Source organism: Triturus cristatus, chromosome 5_2, assembly GCF_964204655.1.
Source record: "Triturus cristatus chromosome 5_2, aTriCri1.1, whole genome shotgun sequence".
Taxonomy (NCBI): domain Eukaryota; kingdom Metazoa; phylum Chordata; class Amphibia; order Caudata; family Salamandridae; genus Triturus; species Triturus cristatus.
In genome coordinates this window covers 538928091-538952504 of record NC_140588.1, presented here as the reverse complement: position 1 = coordinate 538952504, position 24414 = coordinate 538928091, and the positions used below count along the sequence as shown (strand labels likewise).

Genomic DNA, 24414 nt, shown 5'->3' with positions numbered 1-24414 from the left:
CACACACACACACACACACACACACACCCTCATATGGACCGGACAAGTATTTATAGAGAAAGCACACGCAGAAACACTGAGCAGAGATGCAACCTACACAGACACACACCTGCAGATATCACACAGAGGGCAGGCAAGCTTCCACGGAGTTGGCAGACACTCTGGGCAGGCAGAAACACTCACAGAACAGGAAAATAGGCACTGACAAGACAAACAAAGGAAAAATAGTTAAACCAGCTTCACGTTCCTGGGAGTTTTGAACGTGGTGTTGCTGGAGCTTTGTTAGTTTTGTAAATCAGAAGCACAATGGGGAAATTCATGAGAGGCTGGGGGTAAAAGAAAAAAGTGGCAACGACAGAGCGCATCCTATAGCTAGATCCTGTGCACACATACATAGTTAAACAAGTAAATACAAGTGTTAACGTAAGCAATATGTACAGAGTTCTTGAGTGATGCTGTATATTCTTTAATCTAGTGAAAAACGCAACCTGCCGACACGTGTTTCGTCAGGGAAAAGTAATCCCACGACTCTTCAGGGCTGTAGAGAGTTGCGTGAACTCAGTGAAGTCCCAAGGCCGGTGATAATTCCAACCCTGCTGGGCACAAATATGGAAAGTAGGGATTCAAGACAGCAAAATTTGAAGCGTCTGCAAGAATTCTTGGTAGTGTATCGTATTCGGAAAGCCGGTGATAATTCCAACCCGGCTGGGCACAAATATGGAAAGTAGGGATGGAAGACAGCAAAATTTGAAGCGTCTGCAAGAATTCTTGGTAGTGTATCGTTATTCGGAAAGCCGGTGATAATTCCAACCCGGCAGTTCTCCAACGTAATCAGTGGTGAAATGCGAGTCTCGTGTGGTGGTCTTAGTTTAAATGTCCCAATCGAAAGGTGCCGCGAGTAGGGGATGAAAAGAGTCCAACTGAATATCAATTATAATCATAGGGAGTAAATGTCTACCAGCGTAGAAAGTATAGGTCAAAACGATGGTGAAGTTGGGGCAGAACACGTGTGTGTGTTCCCCATGTCTTTTTGAGTAGAAATAGATAGCGCGTCCTGGAGGCACCGAATCTGTTGTGGATCTGACAGAGCGCATGCTGACATAGCCCTCCATTCAATCACAGACCCAGCCAGTGCTGATGTAGCTACAAAGATAAAAAGCACCAGCTACGTACATAGCAGCTCCAGTTTTGCAGATCGCCAACAGCTCACCTAGTCCCCATACTCTGGAGACCCACCGATGGAGAGGCAACAGAGAGAATGAGTGGAGTGAGGTACGACTGGGTGAGCCTTTGAATAGGACCACTATTCACTCTAGACTTCCAAACTGAACCCCACCAATCCCCAAACTGCGATCTTCACACCAGTCGTGGAGTGCCAGGTATTTGTTGGGGCAAACTTGAAGCATTTCATAGTTGGTGGCATATGACAGATTCTACAGAGTCCAACTGTCCTTGGGAAGGAATTGGCCTGGTATTACAACAGATATACGGTGGTGCTACCTGGCTTTTTAGGCAGCAGACTGACAAGCTGCCACTCAATCATTGGCTGGATACAGAATTGATCCAGTCTCTGCCCTATGACTGTTTTAGGGACTGACTCCACATCTGCAGTACTCGGTCTCATATAAGGTCCATGTGGGGCACTTGTTGGGTCTTAACGTGGACTGTTGGGGTTTCCATGGTCAAGCAATGTAGGTGTGGAATAAAATTCTAGGGGGAATCCGTTGGAGTTGAGCGGCAGCTATAAAACCTGTATCATCCTGCTGTGCTTCATAAATAAAGAATTACCTGGACCCGCGTCTTTTTAACACTCTATTCTGTATGGTTGTAATGGGCAGTCCATGCCCCTGCTCTCCCCTCATTTGCCTGGTGGAAACGCGGGCGGTGAGGAGATGTTCAGCCTGCACAAGTTTGCTGATCAAGATCAGCTGCACAAGCAGAAGGAAACCCACACAGAGCTCAGTCGTCTACAGATGAGCGCTGTTAGACCGCTCCAACCGAGAGCGAGAGGATGCAGGGAAGGTGTGGGGCAGAGGCAAGGATGTGGATTAGACAGGGACATTATCCTTTATAGCAAAATGTGTTACGATTATGGTAATATCTTTCAATGTATTTCACAATTAAGACTTAACATCGAGAATTAATGTTGATGGTGTGAAAGTAAATATAAAATAAAAAAAGGAGTTTTTTCAGTAACAATAACACCGAAAAAGAAAATGATAGTATATCATCATTGTGGTGAAGCATTATGCAACTGCAATGAAATCTGCTTGCCAGAAGATGGCGACTTGAAAGGAAATGAGTAGTTGCAATGAAATACACAATTCCCTGAACAGAGCAAGGCGTTTTTGCCTATTTAAACGGAGCCGTCTAGGGGGTACACTGTGTGCTACTCCTCTCTAGCACAATTCGTATGCCTCCCTTTCAAGAGCCCCTTTGCCCATGTCACTAAATATGGCACAGCCAAAGGCTTTGGCTCGCATACATCGGGTCCCCCACAACCCACCAAGCAAATGAGGAAAAAAAACGTAGCACCACGCAGGTGAGAAAAAAAGTTTCCACCAATGGATATTACAGAAGTGTCTGTGCCCCCTCCCCCCCCTTTTCTGATACAGGAGTCTGCACCTCTGCTGCCCCCACTATGTGAAGGCACTTTTATCAACACATTATATTCAATTAAATGTCACAATACACTTACCCATGACTCGCTCGCTGCCTTTAATTTAGCATGCCCACGTTATTTAAATAAGGAATGACGGCACTGGGATGATCTTACGAGCAGGATTGTAATTAATCATAAGAAGCTAGTAGTGGAGTTGATCATAGCGTCATGTGACGATTCGATAATAGATGGCACGCTGCTCCGACCCATTCGCGCACTCTTGAGAAGAGCACGTCCCGAGTGCGGAATGCACACCCGAAGTGAAGGCGCACTGCAGCGCTGAAGTCAGCAAATACGTCCTTGCTCATAAGAGCAAACACGACTCAGAACCCCGCTGTGGTAACGCGAGTTTATCTTTATTCTTCATTTTACACGGCAAGGGTGTTCTGTTAAAAGGGTATTTTAATGTTCCTCTCCACGAGCTTAGAGTGTTTCTCTAATTCTACGCTGGCTCGAGGAGTGTTCTGGTTCAAAGTCGATTCTAAGCTCTGATTTATTGCCTGGGATCTCTTTTGGTCTGTCTAGTGCCTGGGTGCCAATAATGGACCTCGGAAACGCATCGAAGATATACCTAATGTATTTACTACATTTGGCAACGAGTTGAAACGGCCATATTGGTACCCACATCCACAGCTGTGGTGCACGGACAGAAATCTAAGGGACGCCCGGAAACAGGGACATCTTAAGGTTTTTGGGGGCCCTAGGCCAAACGTATTTTGAGGGCCCCTGTTCTGAGCAGATTTTAATTTATTATCCTATTTCAACTCTTTCAGACCCTCTTTGACCAGGTCATTGACAGTGCACAGACACACTCGTCCGAATTCTAAAGTGTTTTCATCTTATATTAAGGGATAATGACGTTTGCAATATTGTAACAGCAGCAGATCACCAATATTACTGCAAATAAACTCTGTGACTCACTCCCATTTATCATATGCGAGGTCCTGTTTTGATCTAAAGGAAACTTTTTTATCGATGTTGCATGAAATTCAAACACAACATTTCGCTGAAAAATGTCTGAAATAGACACACACATCACTCACATTAAAAATAACTTTAAAGGAAACAGTATTTAGACAATTTGTTTAAGAATTATTCAAGGTCATCAGGGCAAGACTGTCTGCAGAATAGAGCTGGCTCTAACAGGGGGCCCCTGAAAGGATAGGGCCCTGGGCCAGAGCCCACTTTGCCCAGGCCTTAAAACATCTCTGCCCCTAAAGTCCTGATGAGCAGTTTCCGCATTTCTCTCATATTTGTCTCGACTAAGTGTAAACCATGGAAGGTGATTAAAGTTGGAAAAAAAATCTTTATTGAACAATGGTTCATGGAGGAGTTTTTCAAGGTTGGCAAAGGTTACTAAGAGTGGTATGGATGATGTTTCACAGAATATGGATGAAGTTGGGAAACCTGATTTTGCTGCTGACTGTCCGCCGCTTTTCCACCGATCGGCAATCGTTATGATTGCCGGCCAGGTGGAGCTGGGCCACTAATATGGTGGCGGTGCCTAGCAGGCACCGCCAGCCATATTAGTATGTGGGTGGTTTAAAAGCCTTTCCTTGGCGGCGATGCCGCCATGGAAAGGCTGGCGGGGATTGGCTTTGGGGGCCCATTGCAGGCCCCTGGAGGAGGGTGGGGGGTCACACTTGGGGGGTACCCATGGTAGTTCCCTGTCCCGAGTGGCCCACGTGGTGCAGGGAAATGCTGTGCATGCCTTTTTTTTTTACCATTTTACCATTACCATTTTTACCATTGCGGACGGTGCTGCAGCCGCTATGGTAAAAGGCCAGGATGTGCCTGCCAGTATGGCGGGCGCATCCTAATTGGGCCGGTGGTACCGCCGCACGTCTGGCGGTCGGTCCCATCATCATTATGATGGCGGGCAGACTGATGTCCGCCCGTCATGATAATGAGCCCCTAAGTTCTGATTACTTGACTGGGATTTCTAGTGGTCTGTCCAGTGCATGGGTGCCACTAAATGGACTTGAGAAACGGATCGAAGTTAAACCCAATTTATTTACTACACCCATCCAAGTGTTGAGGATAAACGCATACATATTACAAGTTGTAATGATCTTTAAAGGCCGAACCAGCACTGGATGCTAAAGTGTACCAGTGAGTAAAGTGACACACTGAGCACGTTTTTACAACTAAACAGTGTGTGTGTTAAATACGCTTACACTAATTGAACAAAACATATAGCAGCAGATATGGAACCATAACCTTGCTCTAATAGGAAGTCAGAGTTTGCGGGTAACTGTAGACCTCTACACATAGCACTGTAGTGTTAAAACACTCTCATTGTGGCTTGCTGCTCATGGAAAGGCACCACATGGAAGGCTGGTGATAAAGTCAGATTTCCTCATAGTTTTCAAGTACAGTTCTCCACAGTTCGGCACATACGTTCCTGAGCATTTTTTGCAATTAATGCCAAAATCATTTAGCTGTTTGCTCCAAACCATATCCCCAAACCACTATCTAATTGCAGATGAGTAAGGAGACATACCATATGTAGCACTGGGCCTCAGTGGCAGCACCGTAGCCACATCAACGAAACTGGATGTGGACTCGGGTGACAGGCTGTATTCCCAACATACAGAGCTGATCATCGATATGAGGGTCTACGCAATAGTAATAAACCACTTTACAGTCACCCTAGCAGAATATTTTTCATTCCTGCCACTGTCACATCACATGCTTGATTTCAACCACAAAGTAGCCCTTCATCTCCTCAGCCATTCGACAAGCCAAAAGAGTAAATATATATTTCACTGAAAAAAAACAAGGTTACAGGGACGTAACACTTAAGAAATAGATTTTTTAAAATTCACTAAAAACCCAAAGGTTACAGGGATGCAGTAGTTAGGTTCAGATATTACAAACATACACAACCATAGAATTCAGCAGTTATAGTTATCTCAACTAACTATAACTCGTACCATAATGTAACTATAACTCGCGCCGCCGCTATGCACCACTTTCTCTTTAATAATTTTACAGCAAATGTTGCAGTGACATTATTAATGATGTCATAGAAGATGTCATGAGTAATGCAACGTGGGTTTGTTTAGCAGTGCATGGCGGGGGTGCGAGTTATAGTTACCTTAGTGCACGAGTTATAGTTATCTGAAGTAACTAACTGCTGAATCTCTATGGTTTTGTGTGCGTAAAATCTGAACATAAATATAATGCTCCAGTAACCTTTATTTTTTATGTAAATAAATATTTAAATTACCATACGTTAATACAGCTGCTACCTTGAACGGAGAGGGGTTAGCCACATGACCTGGCCAGTACCCAACCCCCGACATTCAGTCAACCCCGCTCAGCGCACGGTCACAGGGGATTAGCCGCAGGGTCTGTGGCCAACCCCCACATGCAGCCAACCCCGCATCACACATGGCCTGGGGGTTGGCCCTAGCACCTGGCTTGGAGCCAGGTCCTGTGGGCAGACCCCAAAAGGCAGTCAGCCCATGAGTACCCTCCCTGGCCGCTACTGGCCTGTAGGACGATCCCATCCCATCCCTCCAGGCTCAGGCGCATTTCTTAGGGGGCACAAGGCTCCCCTCCCCGGGCTGCTTTTGGCCCCAAGGACCCTATACCCCCTGGGATCCAAAACTTTAGCTAACGGGAAGGGAGCACGCATTCCCACAACACAGGCTAATTTCCCAGGGACCGGCTCATTTTGCGGGGGAAGAGGATTACGTGTCCCCCTCCCTGGACTGATTTTGGCCCTGGAAACCCCATCCCTTGGGGCCAACCACTGTATTTATGTGGGACGGGGGCACACAGCTCCCCTTCCCCAGACCAATTTGGCCCCAGGCACCCCATCTCCCGGGGCCCGGCCATACTGTAAAGGGGAAGGAAGGCACGCTGCCCTTTCCCCGGACCGATATCGGCCCTGGGGACTCTTTCTCCCACAGCTTACTAAAGGGGGAGGGGGATCCCACCATATCCTGGTTGGAGGCCGTGTGGGGAGCTCCAAGGCCCCCATGGACTCAGTTGGCTCTCTGCATCCAGCAGGAGCCAGCATTGCTCCCGCCTGCAGGGAGCAGCTTAAAATGGTGCTCCCTGCGGGCAAGAGCAATATTTAAATCGGTCTCCCTGCCCGCAGTTCCAGATGGCAGGAGCATTTTTAAAACTCATGCCAGCTGGGAGCAGACTTTGTGTTTGCTCTAGGTTGGCGGGAGCTTTGAAACTGCTCCAGGAAAGGGAGAGCGAACACAGGTTTACATGCCCACACTAGAATTCCTGTGATGACGGCCCCGTTCTCCAGCTGCTCCTTCCTCATTACTACTCTGCAGAGCGATTATTTTACCAAACTATCATGACAGCTTCGGTCGTGAAGGGAGCACCAACTGGTTAATGAGGAAGGAGCCGCTGGAGAACGGGGCTGTCATCACAGAAATTCCAAGCGGAAGATGGTGCAGCAGAGCGTTAAAGAATGAAGGTGGTGGTTGCATACCGGGGCCCACTGGAGGGCTTTGAACATCATAGTGAACTTGTAAATTACTCACTGTGATACCTTTTAATTAAATTAAAATGATTGATTGCGGGACTCACTGTGGGTGAAAATATGGCAGATTGAAACTACAAGTCCCATAGTGCATTGAAAATAAAGCGAGCTACTAAGCAGGCACACCGGAGGACAGAATGATTAAATACACATGAGACATTGTGAGCCAACAAAACTGCAACAGCCATTATGCCCAGAAAAAAGGAGCAGACGGCTTTGAAACGCGTTGGCAGAAAGGCTTGAATTACGGATGAAAAGCCACTTTCACACACAATAAAAAGTATGGTTTTCACCTACCTGCTGTGGAGTGCTTCTTCGCTGCAGAGCGATTGTTTTACAACAAAAAAATATATGTAGATATATATATATATATGCACTGCAGTGATATATGGAAGCAATTGCTGATGGCATGCACTATGTGTTTTCTGATTAATTCTGCTCTTTGAGGGAGTATTGATTTGTTGGTTATCCACTTTGTGTAATGGGTTTTTGAATCCTGCTATTAAAGTAACTTCTGTACATGTACATTAAGGGGTTAACTATCATCTAAGCATAGTTCTGAGGATGGTCTAATTTACTAAACAGAAGACCAAAACACTGACGTGTTTTCACTATCTGCCACGTAAACTTTGACTACTTTCATCCACAGATTCCTTTCCCAGACGATTACTGGACTTTGATTGGGCAGGAGTGTAGCACTATTCAGCTAACCTCTATGAAAGGAACTGTGCCTTAAATAACTTTATGGAGGGCCCTTTGAGTGTTGTGAGCTAGACAACACAACCAGTTTGTCATCTTTTGTTTTGGTAATCTTTGTGATCAATGATATTTGCTGTTTGCCTGTCATAACAAGCAAATCATTTAATTTCACGTGTAAGCCTCTGGATATATTTCCCTTTATTCAATTGAGTTTCTACATGATGATGGCAATGAAATAAATGAGGTAAGAGTGTTTCATCTTTCTTAAATGTGTGATTATATGTTCTTTAGAATGAACCCATTGTTTGCATCATTTTAGAGTAGCTGCATACTCAGACCCTAGCTCACAAGGCTGCCCTTTACTTTTCTTTTTCCATTTATATATCCTAGTCAAAGCTGTGTAGTGAAAGGATTCAATCATGGAGACACGGATAGTGATCAGGAAGGAGTGACGCTCACCATGAGGGAGGTTCAAACTGTTTTTGTATCTATCTAGGTCTCAAGCAACCGCCGAGTTGTTTTCATCATGTTCATTTCTCGTATTTACTCACTACTTGGGTGTGAGTCGCATAAAAATGGAGGTCCAAATTGAAGGACCACTGGCCACCATCATCATATGTGTCTAGGGAAGTGAATTAAACTTCGATGTGGGGCGGGAGCAAAGCTCCGAATGATCACAGGGTAGTTTGCTGGATTACCTAATATGGGCGACTGAACCTTTTCTTCATTAGTTGTGAAAAAGGTAACAGTGGAGTCTCATCTTACTGGATGTAAACCTAAAGAAATGGGAGAGGTGTTCTCTGAATTGGATCTTTTAGGAATTCGGAGAGCACTGCACTGAGACAAGTGAATATTCAGGAGAGAGACTGTGTTAGACCTAGAGTTCTTGGCGGGGTTTCCACCTAACGTTTTGCCTTCAGACCTCCTGTTTTTGAGGGCTTTATTGTGCTGGCCAATGGGCTCTGCACACTATACTACTATGAACAAGTGCTAAAGTGAGTGTGCAGTCTCCTTAGAACATGGGAACATTGGCTTACAGCCAATTGGCATATTTAATTTACTTATAAGTCCCTAGCACTACAGTTGCACTACATGTGCCCAGGGCCTGTAAATTAAATGCTACTAGTGAGACTGATTTGCATATGGCTTGGTCCAAACTGGGGTGGCGTAGTGGGCAAAAGAACGATGGATTTAACCCAGATCTCTTGACTGGGGGAGAATGTTTCAATCATTTAGCATTCCATCCATCATTTGTTGCAGTTACACTAGTGACACTGCAGCACGGATTGTCCCACCCACATAGGTAGTCCTTGAAAACATGTCTCAGGCCTTTCCATTGCAGCCTGTGTGTGAAGTTTTAACCTGCTGTTTCAACCTGGCAAAATAAACCCTTTGCCAGGCCCAAACCTTCCTTTTTAATACATATGTCACCGCTAGGGTAGGCACTGGACAGCCCGGAGGGCAGGGTGCAATTTATCTAAAAAGCAGGACATGTACTTTTAAGCTTTACATGTCCCGGTGGTGAAAAAAGTGGTGAAAAACTCTTAACTTCGATTTTCACTACTGCAAGGCCTACTTCTCATATAGGATAACATTGGAATTATCTTACTTCATTTTAAAAGTGTAATTTGCAAATGGGAACAGGTAGCCCCTTCATGTCTGGTGTTTCTGGAATTACAATTTAAAATCCTAACTTATGGTGAATTTGAATCTTAAATTGTAGTTCTGAAAATGCCACTTTTAGAAGGTTGGTATTTTCTTGCCTTAGCCATTTGGTGCCTGCAGCCTGCCTCTGGTCACATGACTGGTGTAGCTGACAGTTGGGCATTATGCATTCCTCCAAAACAGCCACACACAATGGGGAACTTAGGTGTGACTGCAGGGGCCATCATTGGCAGGATGGGTGGGAGGAGTTTGGCATAGCCCCACTCACACTTGAATAGGCTGTGTCATGTCTCCACACAAAGAGCTGCATACCCACTTTAGTTAGTCTGGAGCTAGGACCAGGAAGGCAGGGCCTCTGTACACTTCAAAGGCCTGCTACTAGCAGCTTCTTCCCACTGCAAAGGCACAACTGTGTATAAAAACTGGCCCTCAGACACCACCACCTCAGTACACTTCTGGACCTTTGAATACTCTACCAGGAATAAGGACTGCTGTGCTGCTACAAGGACTGCAACTCTGCTGGACTGCGGATCTAAAGTGCTGCTGTCCTGCTTCTCTCTTGCCAGGGGAAGAACTGGATCTGCAACTTCATCTTGAACCCAGGACCCCAGAATGACTAAGGGTGCATCTGCTGGCCTCCTGGGATGAGCATCAGGGACATAAATGGCTCCCCAACCTGCTCCTGGACCTAGCTGCAGCACGTTCCTGACCCACTAATGGTGTATCTCAGGTCTTTGTCCATTGGTGTGGCTCACAGGAGCAGAAATCAAGCATTTGTGCTCTTTGCGACCGCAAATGGGCCTGTTCGCACTCGGACTGCACCACTCGCACCACAAATCAGCATGAGCCGCCACCAGCCGTTCTCTTCATTCTCCAGCATCGACTGTTCATGGGGGAGGGGGGGGGGGGGGACCACCAACGCGAAGCACCAGTCCACCCATCAGTGATGCCTAGTCTGCACTTCGCCCCACACAGACAGCCTACCACAACGCTCTCCTTGCGACCCTCTTCAACACGAACAGGACTCTTGGCACAAAACTTGAGAACTTCAAGTGGACTAATTTGGGACTGTATCTGACCCATGCTACATCGCGGTCAGCCTGAACTTATGACTTTGACCCAGTCCAGCACGACCAAATAGTCACGGTTGGCGCTTTATGCTTTTAGACACTATTTTACACTTTATTCTTTAAATACTCATAAATGATTGTATTTTTGTCGTTTTGGTCTTTTTTTATATATTACATTTTCCTCTGGCTGCTCTGTGCCAAGCTACCAGGTGTTTGAGCATAGATTAATTTGGGGTTTGCAGGTTTGCTTGTACCGTAGCCTGGCAGAGATTGTGGTTGCTGCTTGGCCAGGGCTCACACCCCAGTCAACCAACAACCCAATTTTTCACAGAGTGGATCTATCATTTTTTCCACTGATTAATTATCAAAATCCTTCATAAGCTAGTAAATCAAGAAATAAGTCTCTTCTCTAGATAAATAGATACGTCATATACTCAAATACATACACATGAAAGAAGAGGTGATAAAACCAACTGCTTAGTCAGTTAATTCATCAATGAATTAAAAAAAAAAAATCAGCAATGCTTCCAATCAATAGGATAGTATTCTTGTTTATCAATTCCCTGCCGGAAATAAGCATTCCTATATAAAAGATGCCCAGATCTTATTGTGCATCTTCAAACTGGCTCTAGTTTGGTGCATTTCAGGTTGCTATCAGTTTCCTGGCAATATATACTGCATAAAGTGTCATAGGTACTGGTCTGTCCCCAAACATAACTGTGCATGGATGTACACAATAAACCTTACTCATCATCTGACTCACAACAGAGAATATAACATTCCCCCAATGTAGCAGAAAGTTTACCCATAGTGCAGTCTCTCAGCTGATGGCTCAAAGCACCATGGGCATAATGCTGGATTGTCACTGTTCCATTAAAAATTCTTGGCCAACCCACGAAGCGCATTTCACTGCCCATCTAGAAAGTTATCCCGGTCTATACTGGTGGGATTAATACTGGTTGACCTCGCATTAGCTCTGTCCAGAAGTCATATTGCTGGTACAGTCAGGTGGCAGTAAGTAATCGGTAATTGTAGAGCAACAATATGAATAGTGCCAAGGGGTAAAAGTATGCATGGCACAACAGGTGGATAATGTAATGATCTTTTCATGGCAACCAAAATCTGGACATTGCTGTGCCAATCAGTATCTTTTAGCTCTGGTCAATGAGAAGTTCCAGATTCTTTTTCAGGAGCATTCAGTTGATTTCCTTTCTATATATCTGTACTCTAGTGATGACATTATTTACTGTCTATCACATCACATGCTTATGGGGGATCCAGCCAGATTAGGATTTATGGTTGCCTCTCAGTGGGGTCTAGCAGTCTCGATATGCGTCAAGACAAATTATTTACCTCTAGCCTGCCAGGATCAGATTGACTAAGCTAGCATAGATCTTTGGCCTCCATGAATGCTAGAAGACGGCAAGTAACCTCAATCACTAGAATTCTGCTCAGCAAGGAGGTTTCTGAATAACATCAAGTTGGTTTGGTACTTGGCAGCTGCTCAAGTTTTGAGGTAGGGGGGTGACCATGACTAAACCCTTCCGACAAGCATGATCAAGATGAAGCACGATAGTAGTGTTTAAAGCACTTTCTGATTCACACCAACATGCATGGTTTGATTGAAAGGCGCAATGACGGAACCCTGTTGATTTGGTCAAACATCTTAACTGGGCTCATATGAGAGAGGGGAGATCCATGCAGTGCTGAGTGCTGAAATTGAAGGAACAGAGAACTAGAAGGTAGGGATGATCCATTCACAGACCTTTCCAATTTTCCAGATCAAAAAATCATAGATACTGATTTAACTTCTGTGCGCATTAAAACGATGCTCAGACTCCTTGTAAGGGAACAAAGACTGGCTTAGGAGCATGGAGGAAATGTGATGGTGGTACTGAAAAACGAGAGGAGAGTCATCTAAGAGGAGGCAATGAAGATAAAACCATTTTGAATGCAGAGACACTTCCCATTTTGCCTCAATTCCTGCCCAAGGATGCAGCAGCAAAGGAAAGAGCTGAAACAAACAATGGGAGAGCAACGGCCAGAGCTACAGACTTCGAGTCTCGTGTCGGCTCAACATCCTGTGATTCTGGGCAAATCACATAATCTCCCCGTGCCTACAAAAAATGAATGCGTCCTTGTGTAATGTAACTGGCGCTCATGTAAAGTGCTCCAATGGCTTCAGGCCAAGTTTGCGCTATATAAAACTGCAAAAAAAAAAAAATACATACCTCAAACTGCTCTTACGGCAAGGGTTTCAGCTAAACCGTGTAAATAAAATGATATAAAAGAACAAGGTGTTATGATGAGCGATCAGAGGACACCAGTGTGGAATTTCTAATCGGGACAGCTTGAAAGTTTTCCGCAAATTTAAAACTTGGGTTTTCTACATCTTCAGAAATCGTTACAGGAAGTGAGGATTGATCAGGGCTCACCCAGCCCCATAATGATTCCACAAAACAGCAGGGTGGAGTTAAAACTCAAGAGCTTTGAGTGGTCTTTTGTATAAGTTTTGAAGTTCTGAGTTAACTGGAATATGTGAAATTACACATGCAATAGTAATAAAATTAACAACTGCAAGAATAAAAATAATGTCAATTTTTCTATGTCATTTGAATACCAAATTGAAACCTACCTGTAAATGTGTTTTTAAGATCTAGAGAAAAAAATATACCTTCAACAGCAGACAAAAGGGCTGGAGCAGTATAAGGCCAGGCCAAATTACGTGAATATTCATGAAATCACAAGACAAAAGCCAGGACAACCCATCAACTGAGAAACATGTCTATTTGTAATGGTAGACAAATACAACATTCTTCCTTACACCTGCCATCCCTTCTATGACCTTGTTCCATCGTATCTGAATAAACACTTGGGCCAGCCGGGAAGACTGCGTTCAAGCGCTGCTTACAAGCTTGGAGACAGTAGTTTTCACACGCTGAAGTCAGCAGAATGGCTGCTGGGGGTGCGCATTTATTTATTTTTTGTAACAAAGTCGATACTACTCATATACGCAGAGAAAAACCATTAAAAAAGTGGCAGAAATGTTGACATTTCTTCCATCGTTTATGACAGCCCAGGCCAGTAGGACGAGGCAAGCACCTTGAAACTTTATGTGGGATTCTGTTTCACAGGGCACAAAGTGATTAAAACCGAACACAAATCTGCAGGATACCAGATGTAAAATATTGAATGTCTCTCTCGATTAGGCACGATAAAGGAATTTAAACTCCTGCTTTATAATACAGCTTTACATCGGGGTAGTAGAGATATGCAGGTAACACCTCTTAGAATATCAGTAACAACTGGAGAGAAGATGTGGCCTAATGGCCAGAGCTGTCGGCTTTGTAGCTGGGGAACCAGGTTCGAGTCTCGGCGTCGGCTCAAAAGCCTGTGATTCAGGGCACATCACTTAATTCGTGCCTACCAAAAAACGAATATGCCCTCGTGTAATGTAACGGTACTCGTGTAACGTCTCCAGTACGGGTCGATGAACGAATGTGTCCTTGTGTAATGTAACGGTACTCATGTAACACTCTTCATTACGAGTTCGCGCTATATAAAACTGCCAAAGGTAGTCTTATTTTCATAAACTGTGTTTTGTCAATGGATATAAATATATTTTTGCAAAGATATTCTATTATACAATCCAGTGGGGCGATATTTGTGTAAGCGATATCTCGGGCAAATTGGTCAGCCGATGTGTAGGCCATGAGGTTCTGGTACAATACCGTTAATAACTGTTTTGGGAGGAGATGGGCACAACTATACCAGCTCTGTATAGTATACCATCAGTGTTGGTAAATTGTAGCAAATGGGACGCTGACTCCCTCTAGTGGCAAAACGCGACAAAACTCAATATATTCTGTTGAGCGTACCGATCTTTACTTGATTAGGGCTATTAAACTAAATATCAAAACCTACAACTACATTAAATCATTCATGTGGTGTTCTTTCGCTAAACGTTTCCTAGAACCAGTTTTAGAGTTATAACCGCATACGTGTCTTTATTTTTATTTGTGTACAAAGATTCATTCACACATCTTCGTTTTCTAATGCATGTGGCTTTCATTTAAGGGGAGTGTGTGTATCTTTTTTTTTCTTTTTGCTTGTTTGCTTAGAGTGAATAGTGATTTCAGGAGGAGCGCATGTCATTATCCTTCCTTTCTATTTTTATTTCACGTATTTTGTTTAAAAAATATTCACATGAACATCTTGGCTGTTCTGTTAAAGGGTTAGCAGAGTTGTAAGAGGCACGTTTTATACTTTGATATGTAGGGACATACAAGTCCCAAATGTTTAGCTAACCCCACCTGGCGGTAGTTAGAGAAGAAGAGGAAGAAGAGAAGGAGAAAGAGAAAGGGGTGAGAAAGGGGATAGATACAAGGGAGGGAAAGGAGACAGGCAGCGAAAATTACATTTCTTAAATATCCCCTGTGGCTTCTGTGACATAGGACGTCCTGTGGCGTGATTGGCATCCATGTAGGAAGAGATTGGCATCCATGTAGGAAGCTTGCTGACAGAACATTATATTCACGGGGGTTCATAAGAGTCCAGGTACGTGTCCAGCGCATTCCACATTTTCCTGGATGCTGGTTTCCATGGTGAGTTCCGGAGTGCAATGTTAACCAAGCGATCAAGGCCGGGTCTATCTGGTTCCCCATACACGGCCTCCGATGGGCAAGGTTGGCAATCGGGCATTGGCCAATGGGCCTCTGGCTGAGGCCAGTTGGTGGGCCGTTTTTTTCATTTATGAAGGACTCCACCCCTGGTACACAGGTGAAAGGCTAAGCCTCAACAAACATGGCCCCTTGCACATAACGTCAGGCCAGCGGGCTAATGTCAGATGCTGAATGACAATGGGTGCGACAGCTGTCCCAGCATGAGTTGTGCCTGCCCCAGGCTCCCTCCGGTTGAGACAGAGTCTGCAAGGAGCTGCTGATGGGAAGCCATTAGAACTTACTTTTCAGGGGACTGCAGCAGGGGAGAGGACTAGAGCATCGGCTGGTGGGTGTTGGCGAGTGCCAGTGAGGGAGCTCCTCAGTTTATTTGTGTCTTCCTCCACTCTATGCAAGCAGCGGAGATAAATCAGTCTCTGCTCTTCTCCTTTGTCTGCCAGATATCAGTTACTGCAGTCAATAGGGACAGGTTGTGGCCTTAGTTGACTTCGAAACAGGGAAACCAGGTTTAAGTCCCAACATCAGTTCAACATCCTATGATTCTGGGCAAAGCACTTAATCTATATGTACATAAAACAAAGTAATAACACCCTCTGAAATGTTATTTGGTGCTCGTGTTAAAAGTGCTCCAATGCCTCTGGGCCTAGTTTGTGCTTATAAAACTGCATGTTAGCAAAGTGGCACTATTTTTGGTTTAATAGTTTGCATTTGCACACTAGCATCATTCCCTTTCTCAGAGTGTACACGTGATGCTAGCTGCAAGTAGGACAAAGAACACAGCTGCACCTTTCACCAGTCTCTGAGCATTGGAGGGCATCTCTTAAGTACTGCAAAAAATAAAATGAATATCTTAAAAGGCCAAGGGGAGTGTAAAAAGCAGCTTGGGTCTGTGCAAGAATATGTTTTCCAGTGAACGTTAATTAAAACATCCACAGCAAACGTATGGATAATAAATACAATTAAAGAGTAAGTTCCTGGTATTTTTGATGATTCTGTTCTTCTAAAGTTTATTTTTTTCATTGGAATATTATTTTCCTTTTTAAGTACCGACCATACAAGCTTTAATAATTTTATTGTATTCGTTGGTCATCATTTACCTCCTTTATCCTAAGCAGTGTATTGTAAAAGGCTGCGATCTGCTTATGACGGCCACTTTTGTTTGGCTGCCCGGGCTGAATTTTTGCCCCAATCCAACCCTGCCCATACAGTCAGCCCTTCACTGGATCCACACAAGGTGTTCTTATTTGCCTTTTCCTGCAGAAACAATTCTTTAAACAAAAGCAGTCTGAATTTTGCTGGCGTAAGGCTCAGGTGCATATTATATTACACCGGCGTAATACGCATAATTTCTTGTTACTCTAAATTCCTGAAATTACACCATTACTCAAGGTTGCGTAATTGCACCTCTGTTTTCGGCAAAATTATACCATTGGAGAGCAGGAACACCACAACAACCAGGAAGCGAGCAGCTACTATTGGCGGATATTGTGGTTTTTAAAATTTTCTACCATGAAAAGCAGTATTGCGTAAAAAAAATCCCCACAAAATGACGGATTTGCATTTCACAAAATTGTGTGTAATTTTGCATAATTTTAATGGAAATTTTGCATAACTAAGCAAAAACAAATTACATGAATTTCGCACACCCATAGTTAGCATACGATGACACAAAGAGTCTATGAATGTGACCAGGCACCAGCCCAAGTTACCAAAATATCTGTACCACATGCACTATTGATGTCTGGGAGCTTTTGCCTGCTTCAATAAGTCCAGTGTAGCATTGCTAGTACAGGGCAGTGATCAAGCAGCCAGGCTGGCATGCAAACCGAGGAAACGCAACCATTTCAAGCCTGCTTATAGAAGGGCTGGACTGGCTGGTGGTGGAATCCGGTTGAAATAGACTTTGTGCGATGCAAAAGGCATTCAATCTTCAGGAGGAACTAGGGCAATGGCAAAGCTGGCCCTCTCGCGCCACACAACCTGGGCCTCCCCTTCATCCAGCTCAGCCTATCCGCAAACTGAAATTCAGTCAGACAAGAGGTGGCGGCAAACTGAGGGGCCCAGGCTCTGGAGGGCCTCGTTCCATGCATGCCCGAGCACTAATTACCTTGGTTTCATAAACTGGTTTAACATGGAGCTCTTCAAGACGGCTGTACTCTGAGCGGAAGGTTGATGCAGAGACGGTAAGGCCTGTTTGGGCTCTAGCTGTGGGCAACGCACCGCAGGTGTCCGCAGGACCCACCCCTACTGTCCCCAAATGACATGCCGCAGCCCCGACTACTGCCATCACCTTGATGCCCTGCTGTAAGTTGCACATGTTGCCTTTTCAAGGATAAATCTAGACCGTAAGATGTCACACACCTCCTCTAAATGGGGCAATTAAGAGTATTCCCCTGTGCATGCACACGTCTCCGAGGTGGCCGTGAATGGACATCCTACAAAAAGAGCCCAAGTACATACATTTCTAACCAGCCGTTTGGTCTCCACATTTTTTCAAACCTTTATGATTCATTAGCGAAAACGTATTTGTTACTGAATACTCACATTCGTTCTTTCTTTAAAGGGCCTTTCACCGCCCACTGGATTCAAAGCATAAAATGAATATACTATTAACCTACATATAAATTCATCTACACATTTTTCGATATCCCCCTGTTTTTAAATTGTTTCGAGTGGATGCCATGAATCCCTTCGTGTGTTTTCTATATTTTTCCTTACACAAATTAGAATATCTCTTTGTGTTGCGAGTAGCAGCAGGGCCAAAATTCATATGATGCAAGGACTAATGCACCATACACCCACAGGACATGGTGTGGGGGCTGCCAGGGGACGCAGAGGGATCACAATGGGCATGGGCGGGTGCCACTCTGCTCAGTTTTGCCTAATAATGGCCTTGTGTGTTGTTGTCAAGCAGAGGCAGGCATTTTGGTTACTGCCAGTGAGCCAACCGCTGCTGTTGCTGGTATTGATTAATTTGGAGAGCCGTAGTTTCGATTGTGTGATACCGTACATGGCGGCACTTTACCCTGGTAGAATCTGAGATCCGGCAGGTGTGCGCCTTGGGAACTTGCAGGTGAACCGGTGCTTTGGAGGAGCTGTTCCTCAGCATGTTTACACAGCTTTATTGTGGTCTATAGGCGTGTGGCCAATGGCTGCTCAGATGTGTACTTACACTGAAGCCAGCAACTCTATCGAGCGCATAAAGAAAAGAGGAGGCTTAGGTTAGAAGCGCCATTTTCCAAAATGTATCTCACGCAGAATTGAAGAAACCCCTTCAACAAGAGCTCTTTACAACCTACACAGATAAGGCAACAACTTCAAAAGCCGGACCACATCGCAAAGGTTAATTTACTTCCTTGTTCCACTTAGTAGGATTCAATTGTACATCTACGCTAGCAACCTCATACCTACCAGAAGCGTTACACCGCCAGGGGCATATTTACACACTTCAACCCCAACATTTAAACAAAACCCCCATAAATCCAGCCAATACAAATCACAGGCTGCTACTGCCGGGAATCCACAAAGCTAAATCAGCACACACAAACAACAACACTTGCATGTCAGATACTAGTGCGAGATGCAATCGTCTCACCGGGGGGGGGGGGGGGGGTCTTCTGGGGCTCCGAATTTGAAGATGTTAACTACGCCTTTTCAGTTCTTAGCTAGAAGGTGCGATGGGGAGAGAGGTCTGGGCTGAGAACAAAAACAGTTCTCGCATGCCCAGCGGTGCGCAAGTCGAGTTTCCACTGCTTGCCACAGGGTGGCGGAATTGTCAACAACTTGAGATTCGGAAATACAGTGCAACAGAAATGGAATCACAAAATAAACTCCCGGAGAAATTATATGTAGTTGCCTCGTTCACGGAAAGGCTGCGAGTTCACTGCGCCATATCTGAAGAATATTTCGATAGACAGGAATTGTTTAAAATTGTCCACATGGACCCCACAAGCGCGTGAACTCTGTCATGATTGACTGAAGCAAACTATGGAGCTGATGACAATCCAGCGTACACGTGTACTTTTATGATCACACTTGTTTCCTATTCCGCTGGGCATCTTAAACGCTGCCCAGGGAAAAATAAAACAAAGGCTTGGAGGCAAAATGTCAAAACCGGAGACACCAGGAGAAAGGCTTAATCGGCGAACACAAGGTAATACTTTGTGTTTAATAGACACATAGAATATAATTTTCAAAAACAGGTCTCTGCGTACGGTTCATTGGAATGGAATGCTGCAATGAGCGAAACCGCCGTCAGTTAGAGAGAAATTGAACATATATGGGGAAGTGACGCAGCACCAGCGATGAAAAATAGCGCCAATATATGGATTGATGTGGAGAAGAAGAAAGGGCGATTTGTGTGTAGTGTGATCCTGCCTGAATGGATAAGTAAAAGTGAAGTTGGCGAGAATGTGATATCCGGAGGTTGGGTGCAATAAATTAATGCAAATCGATATTCAACTGCTACCCGCGGGGCACTGTGCCATCCACGCATTTTTTGCCAGAAATGAAAGGGCCTGAAATGTGTAGCCACAGATTACCCAACAATCAGGGCTGGTTCTAAGATTTCTTGGGCCCTGGGCCGAAACGGAATGCGCGAGGCCCCTCTAATTTGCATACATGACATATTCACGGCTCCAGAAGCTGCTTTGTTCAGACTTCTCCTGGACCACAGCGCCTCCTCCCAGCCACGTACAAGCACCTCTTTTACAGCTCCTGTGGAGCTGAAGGTGTGAGAATTGCTTGTGGGCTGAGAGTTAAACCTGTGGGGTGCTTAAGTGCCGACAATGGGCATCCTGCAGTGTCTCTGAAAGGGCAGCCAGGCTGGAGGCCTAATTACAGGACAAACCTGCAAAATCCGGGGCAGGAGGCTTATTTACAGGGCAAACCTGCAAAATGTGTTACCTTGCAACTGGGACAACATCCCTAAGAGGGCCAGGGAGGGCCCCCTGCCTCTCATGGACCCAATTGCAAAGAGCCTTCATTTCAATTGGATCGGCAGGAGTACGAGAGGGCTCCTGGTGTGTTGAACTGGTGCGGGCGCCATACTGTTGGGCTGAGTGGGAGGCCCTGGGCAGCAGCCCACACTGCCCATGCTTAGCGAAGGCCCTGCTAACAATGGCGCAAGACGTGTGTACAGAGCCACAAGGTGCCAGCCAATGCACATTGGCATTTATTAGCACATTCAATAACAGGCGAGGGTCAGAGGGATTAAACTGCTCGCCCAGAAAGAGCATATTAACTGGCATTAAGTTCATGCGTTTCACTGCTTTCAATGCTGTGATGTGAATACAACAGCCAGCCACACTGTGAATCCCAGCGTTGCTGCTACATCTCTCAGCTGAATGTACTACTCAGGTCACAGCACACTACTACAAACCAGCATTACTCAGGAGTACACCGCTGTTCGCTTTTTAAATAAACTGAGGAACAGTTTACCTCATCCCTCCTCCTCGGAATAAGAGTTTTCGGGCAACATTATTGAATGTGTGGCATGACCCTTAGATTAGTGGCCTTTACGCTTATTAGCAAGCCTGGTCTCCAGCTCTGAATTCATAACATGGCAGGTTGGCAACAGTCAGATGACAATGGCTAGTTAATGTTCATTTATGATATAACACAATCCAAATACAACCATCTGTGGCCTACATGGTCCCTTATTAAACACCCCAGGGATATTTAGCATGGCTCTTCTAGAAAACATCTGGCGAGTAAACTAACTATAGCTTCAGGAGCTCCTCTTACCAGACTGCAGGATAGTTTCAGCTACTCCCAGGCTGAGTGATAAACCGCCTCTACCACAGTGAAGTCTTCGTACCATTTAAGACCAATATTTTGGAAGGACTTCATATTGGCCTAGAAACTAACTTTTCAGTGATGGGTGAAGTGTAATTCAATCTGGTTCAGTTTGCATGTTCGGAAGTAACAATGGAGCGATACTATAAGGCAGCCCCACCCGAGTGCATGTGCTTGCACCATATGATCCGATTCCTTAGTTAACTTTGCACCAAAAATAACCAGCAATTGGATGCTGGGGGTTGAATCTGCTGATAATCACAGTTCTGAGCATCTTACCGGGTTAATAGAGATATACTCGGAGGAACAACAGTTGAACTGTGCACAGAAGGCCAAACTGTGATTAAAACTGTGGCTGTGAGAGTTGCTAACATGGGCTAATCATATACTATCCAAGGCCCAGCAAAAGATGCCCTTTGATTGCAAGAATAATAGGAAGCCATGATCACATGCCCAGCTGCCAGCGGATTCAACACCTACCTCGTCGTCATCCGTGAGGTTCTGCTTAGAGAATTCATAGAGTTCCTTCTGCTGGGTGGTGATGTTATAGTAAAGAACTGCATCCTAGAAAACAAAAGAAATGCAGACATATGTTCACATGAGTGGTGCAAAGGTTAAATGGCATGTAAACCTCCAAACAAACTTTTGGACAGAGACTTCTAAAAGTACCATATTTTTGGTTTGTAGTTTTAACCTATACTGAGCAGCAACAAAAAATTGTGTTCCCTTAAAAGTGTGGGGATGGTGTGTAGTGGGGATGGTGTGTAGGGGGGATGGTGTGTAGGGGGGATGGTGTGTAGTTATGTTATGGGTGTTTGTAGAGCACATGGCTACCTGAAGGTGTCCCAGCGCTAGCCGAAGGATAGGGCGAGTCACAACAGCTTAGTAGGTGGGGTTTTGGAAGTGGGAAGAGCCCTCTCTTAAATGCCTGAAACTCCGAGGCACGGACGCAACGAGCTGAAAGGGTGTAGACTTTCTATAAACACTGCATATAGATAAGTATGTATATACAATATTGCATATACAAAAGCATTACACAGTACTTTGCTTACCGCCCTGGGCAGAAAATCCTCGTCTGCTAGCCCCCATTTGTCTCTATGGTACTGGTAATAGACCAGGTTCTGCTTCATCACTTGGTCTTCCTGGTCGAAGAGCAGGTAGCTGGCCACGCAGGGGGCGGCGTTCTTCAGGTCGTTCACTGAGTGGAATAAGGACACGCAGAGGAAGAAAAAAACAGTAGATTCTTATTTCAAGTTAATATCACATCGTAAATTACTGCTGCATCACTTCATGGATTATCCCACTTCCATTGATATAAGATCTGTGCCATGTTTGCATGTGTAAAACTTTACAAAACAAGGTTAAACGCCACTGCTTCATCGAGTGGCTGCAAATGACAAAGGTTCTAATCAATTCGATTCATTACAAAGGCTTCTGAAAGGTAGAAGGCTGCATCTCCGCAGCCGTGATTTTACCCTATGGCCGTCTGGTTGCACATAATTACATGCACCAGGCACATGACCCACTGAACTAGCCAGCAGTCCAACTCTGGGCTCTTTTAATGCGCTATATCCTCGGTATCAGCACTCGGTTATGAACTTTGTTATAATTTATCCTGTAGTCCTGCGGCGCAGATGTACCACCCTTAGCACTGCTGCATTGCGCAGCTCTGCGATTGCTTTTGGTCTGGTCTTCTGTGCACTATAAGGGCGCACCTCCATCCTCTTCTGGGGTGCAATGCAAACACTGCAAATATGGGACAACGGGCCAGACAAACGGTTACACAGTCAATATATAGGTGACTCACTGTTGCTGCAAACGAGTTTAGCTACATCTGGCCCTATGGGAAATGTGAACGGCACTGTAAGGGGTTAATTCTCCGAAGGCAGTCTGTTAGCTTTAGTCAAAAGTGGTTCTCCCCCCCCTCTCGGTAAATCTAGCCACAGGTCTGCTCACCTAACGTTTCACCTTTGTTAATCCAGGAAACAAAGGGTGTTGGGTGTGACTTTAGGTAATGACATCGCTTCTTTATAGTCATTCGGTCTTTGAAATATACATAAAACGAAAATGCTAAGAACGACCAGAAAATCCCATTCGGTCTATTGAAACTGTGTAGTGCTAGCATTTAACTGATAAGTGAGAAAAACACTAATAATGTACCATGCAACTGGAAACACTGGATTTCGAAGGCGACTACATTTGAACGATACTTGTATTTTCATGCTCGTTTGTTTCCTCAACGCACATGTATTTCCAATTGACGAGCTTCCACTGCCTGCCACGGGGTGGCGGGATTGTCAAAAAGTTGTGATTCGAAAACCGATAGGGTGCAACACAAATTCCAAATCACAAAAACTCTGGGAGACTACGTAGTCGCTTCGTTCATGGAAAGGCTGCGAGTTGACTGCACCCTATCTGAGGAATATTTCAATAGACAGGAATGGGTTCGCACAAAGGCGTGACCTCATCCGTCGTGATAGACTGAAGCAAACTATGGCGCTGACGGCAATCCAGGGACAGGTACACGCAGGGCTTTAAGTGGGCCAGGTCTGAGCACGGCAGTTATTTTCAGGGGGCCTCAAAACGGGTCTCTGTCGGGCACTATTTTCAGGCCTCGGAGAGGTAGTCCGTTTTCTTTTTTTTTTTTTTCTTGCACCAAACTTATTTTGCTCTAGTTGGAATTGCCAGGCTAGATCCTTAGGCTGCTCAACGCCCATTGGACTGAAAGGGCTTCAGCCCCCCCCACCCCCCATCCCCTCTCACCTGTCGTGTGTGGCAGCCCGGGCTGAGACAGCTTCCCGGGCACACACACAGCCACGACCGAGTACTTCACAGGCCTTTAAAAGACCATATATATGTTAACAAGGCTTTGCTGTTTCTTGTACAGAGTTTGAATTCTCATGCGCACTTATTTTCTCATGGTTTTTACTGCTGTCTCAAATAGACGGAAGTCTCTTGGGTGAAGGAGAAGTAATGAATCAAATCTTTGCCTTCACCTTAAGCTGTAAACAGTGCTCTGCTACTCTCGCAGTACAACTTGTTCATAACCACTTCTCTGGCGTATTTCATTATTTTTCTCCCTCTTTTCATTCTTTTACTAAGCAAGGTTTGGGCTCCTTTTCACCTTTTTGATTCTTTTATTTTACTTTCATTTCTCCTTTGATTTCTTCTTCTTCGATTAATTTTCGGTCCAGTTCTTTCTATCACCTTTGAACGACTTTATCTCCAGTTTTTGATTGTTCTTTCTATTCTTTTTTTTTTACTTTTCTCTTATTTTAATCTTCCGTCGTTGTCACCTTTGATTCTTTTCCTATTCATTTATTTTTCTGC

General features: G+C 44.8%; 1 protein-coding gene across 1 annotated transcript in view; it reads right to left on the bottom strand.

Annotated features, from left to right (window-relative positions):
- CRTAP (cartilage associated protein) overlaps positions 1-24414 on the bottom strand; it is a 119867-nt gene that overhangs the window by 1757 nt on the left and 93696 nt on the right. The window contains exons 5-6 of the mRNA XM_085607620.1: positions 22137-22282; positions 21565-21648 (exon numbers count right to left, since the gene is read on the bottom strand). Coding sequence (XP_085463746.1) covers positions 21565-21648; positions 22137-22282 — 230 coding nt within the window. The remainder of the gene's footprint in view (positions 1-21564; positions 21649-22136; positions 22283-24414) is intronic.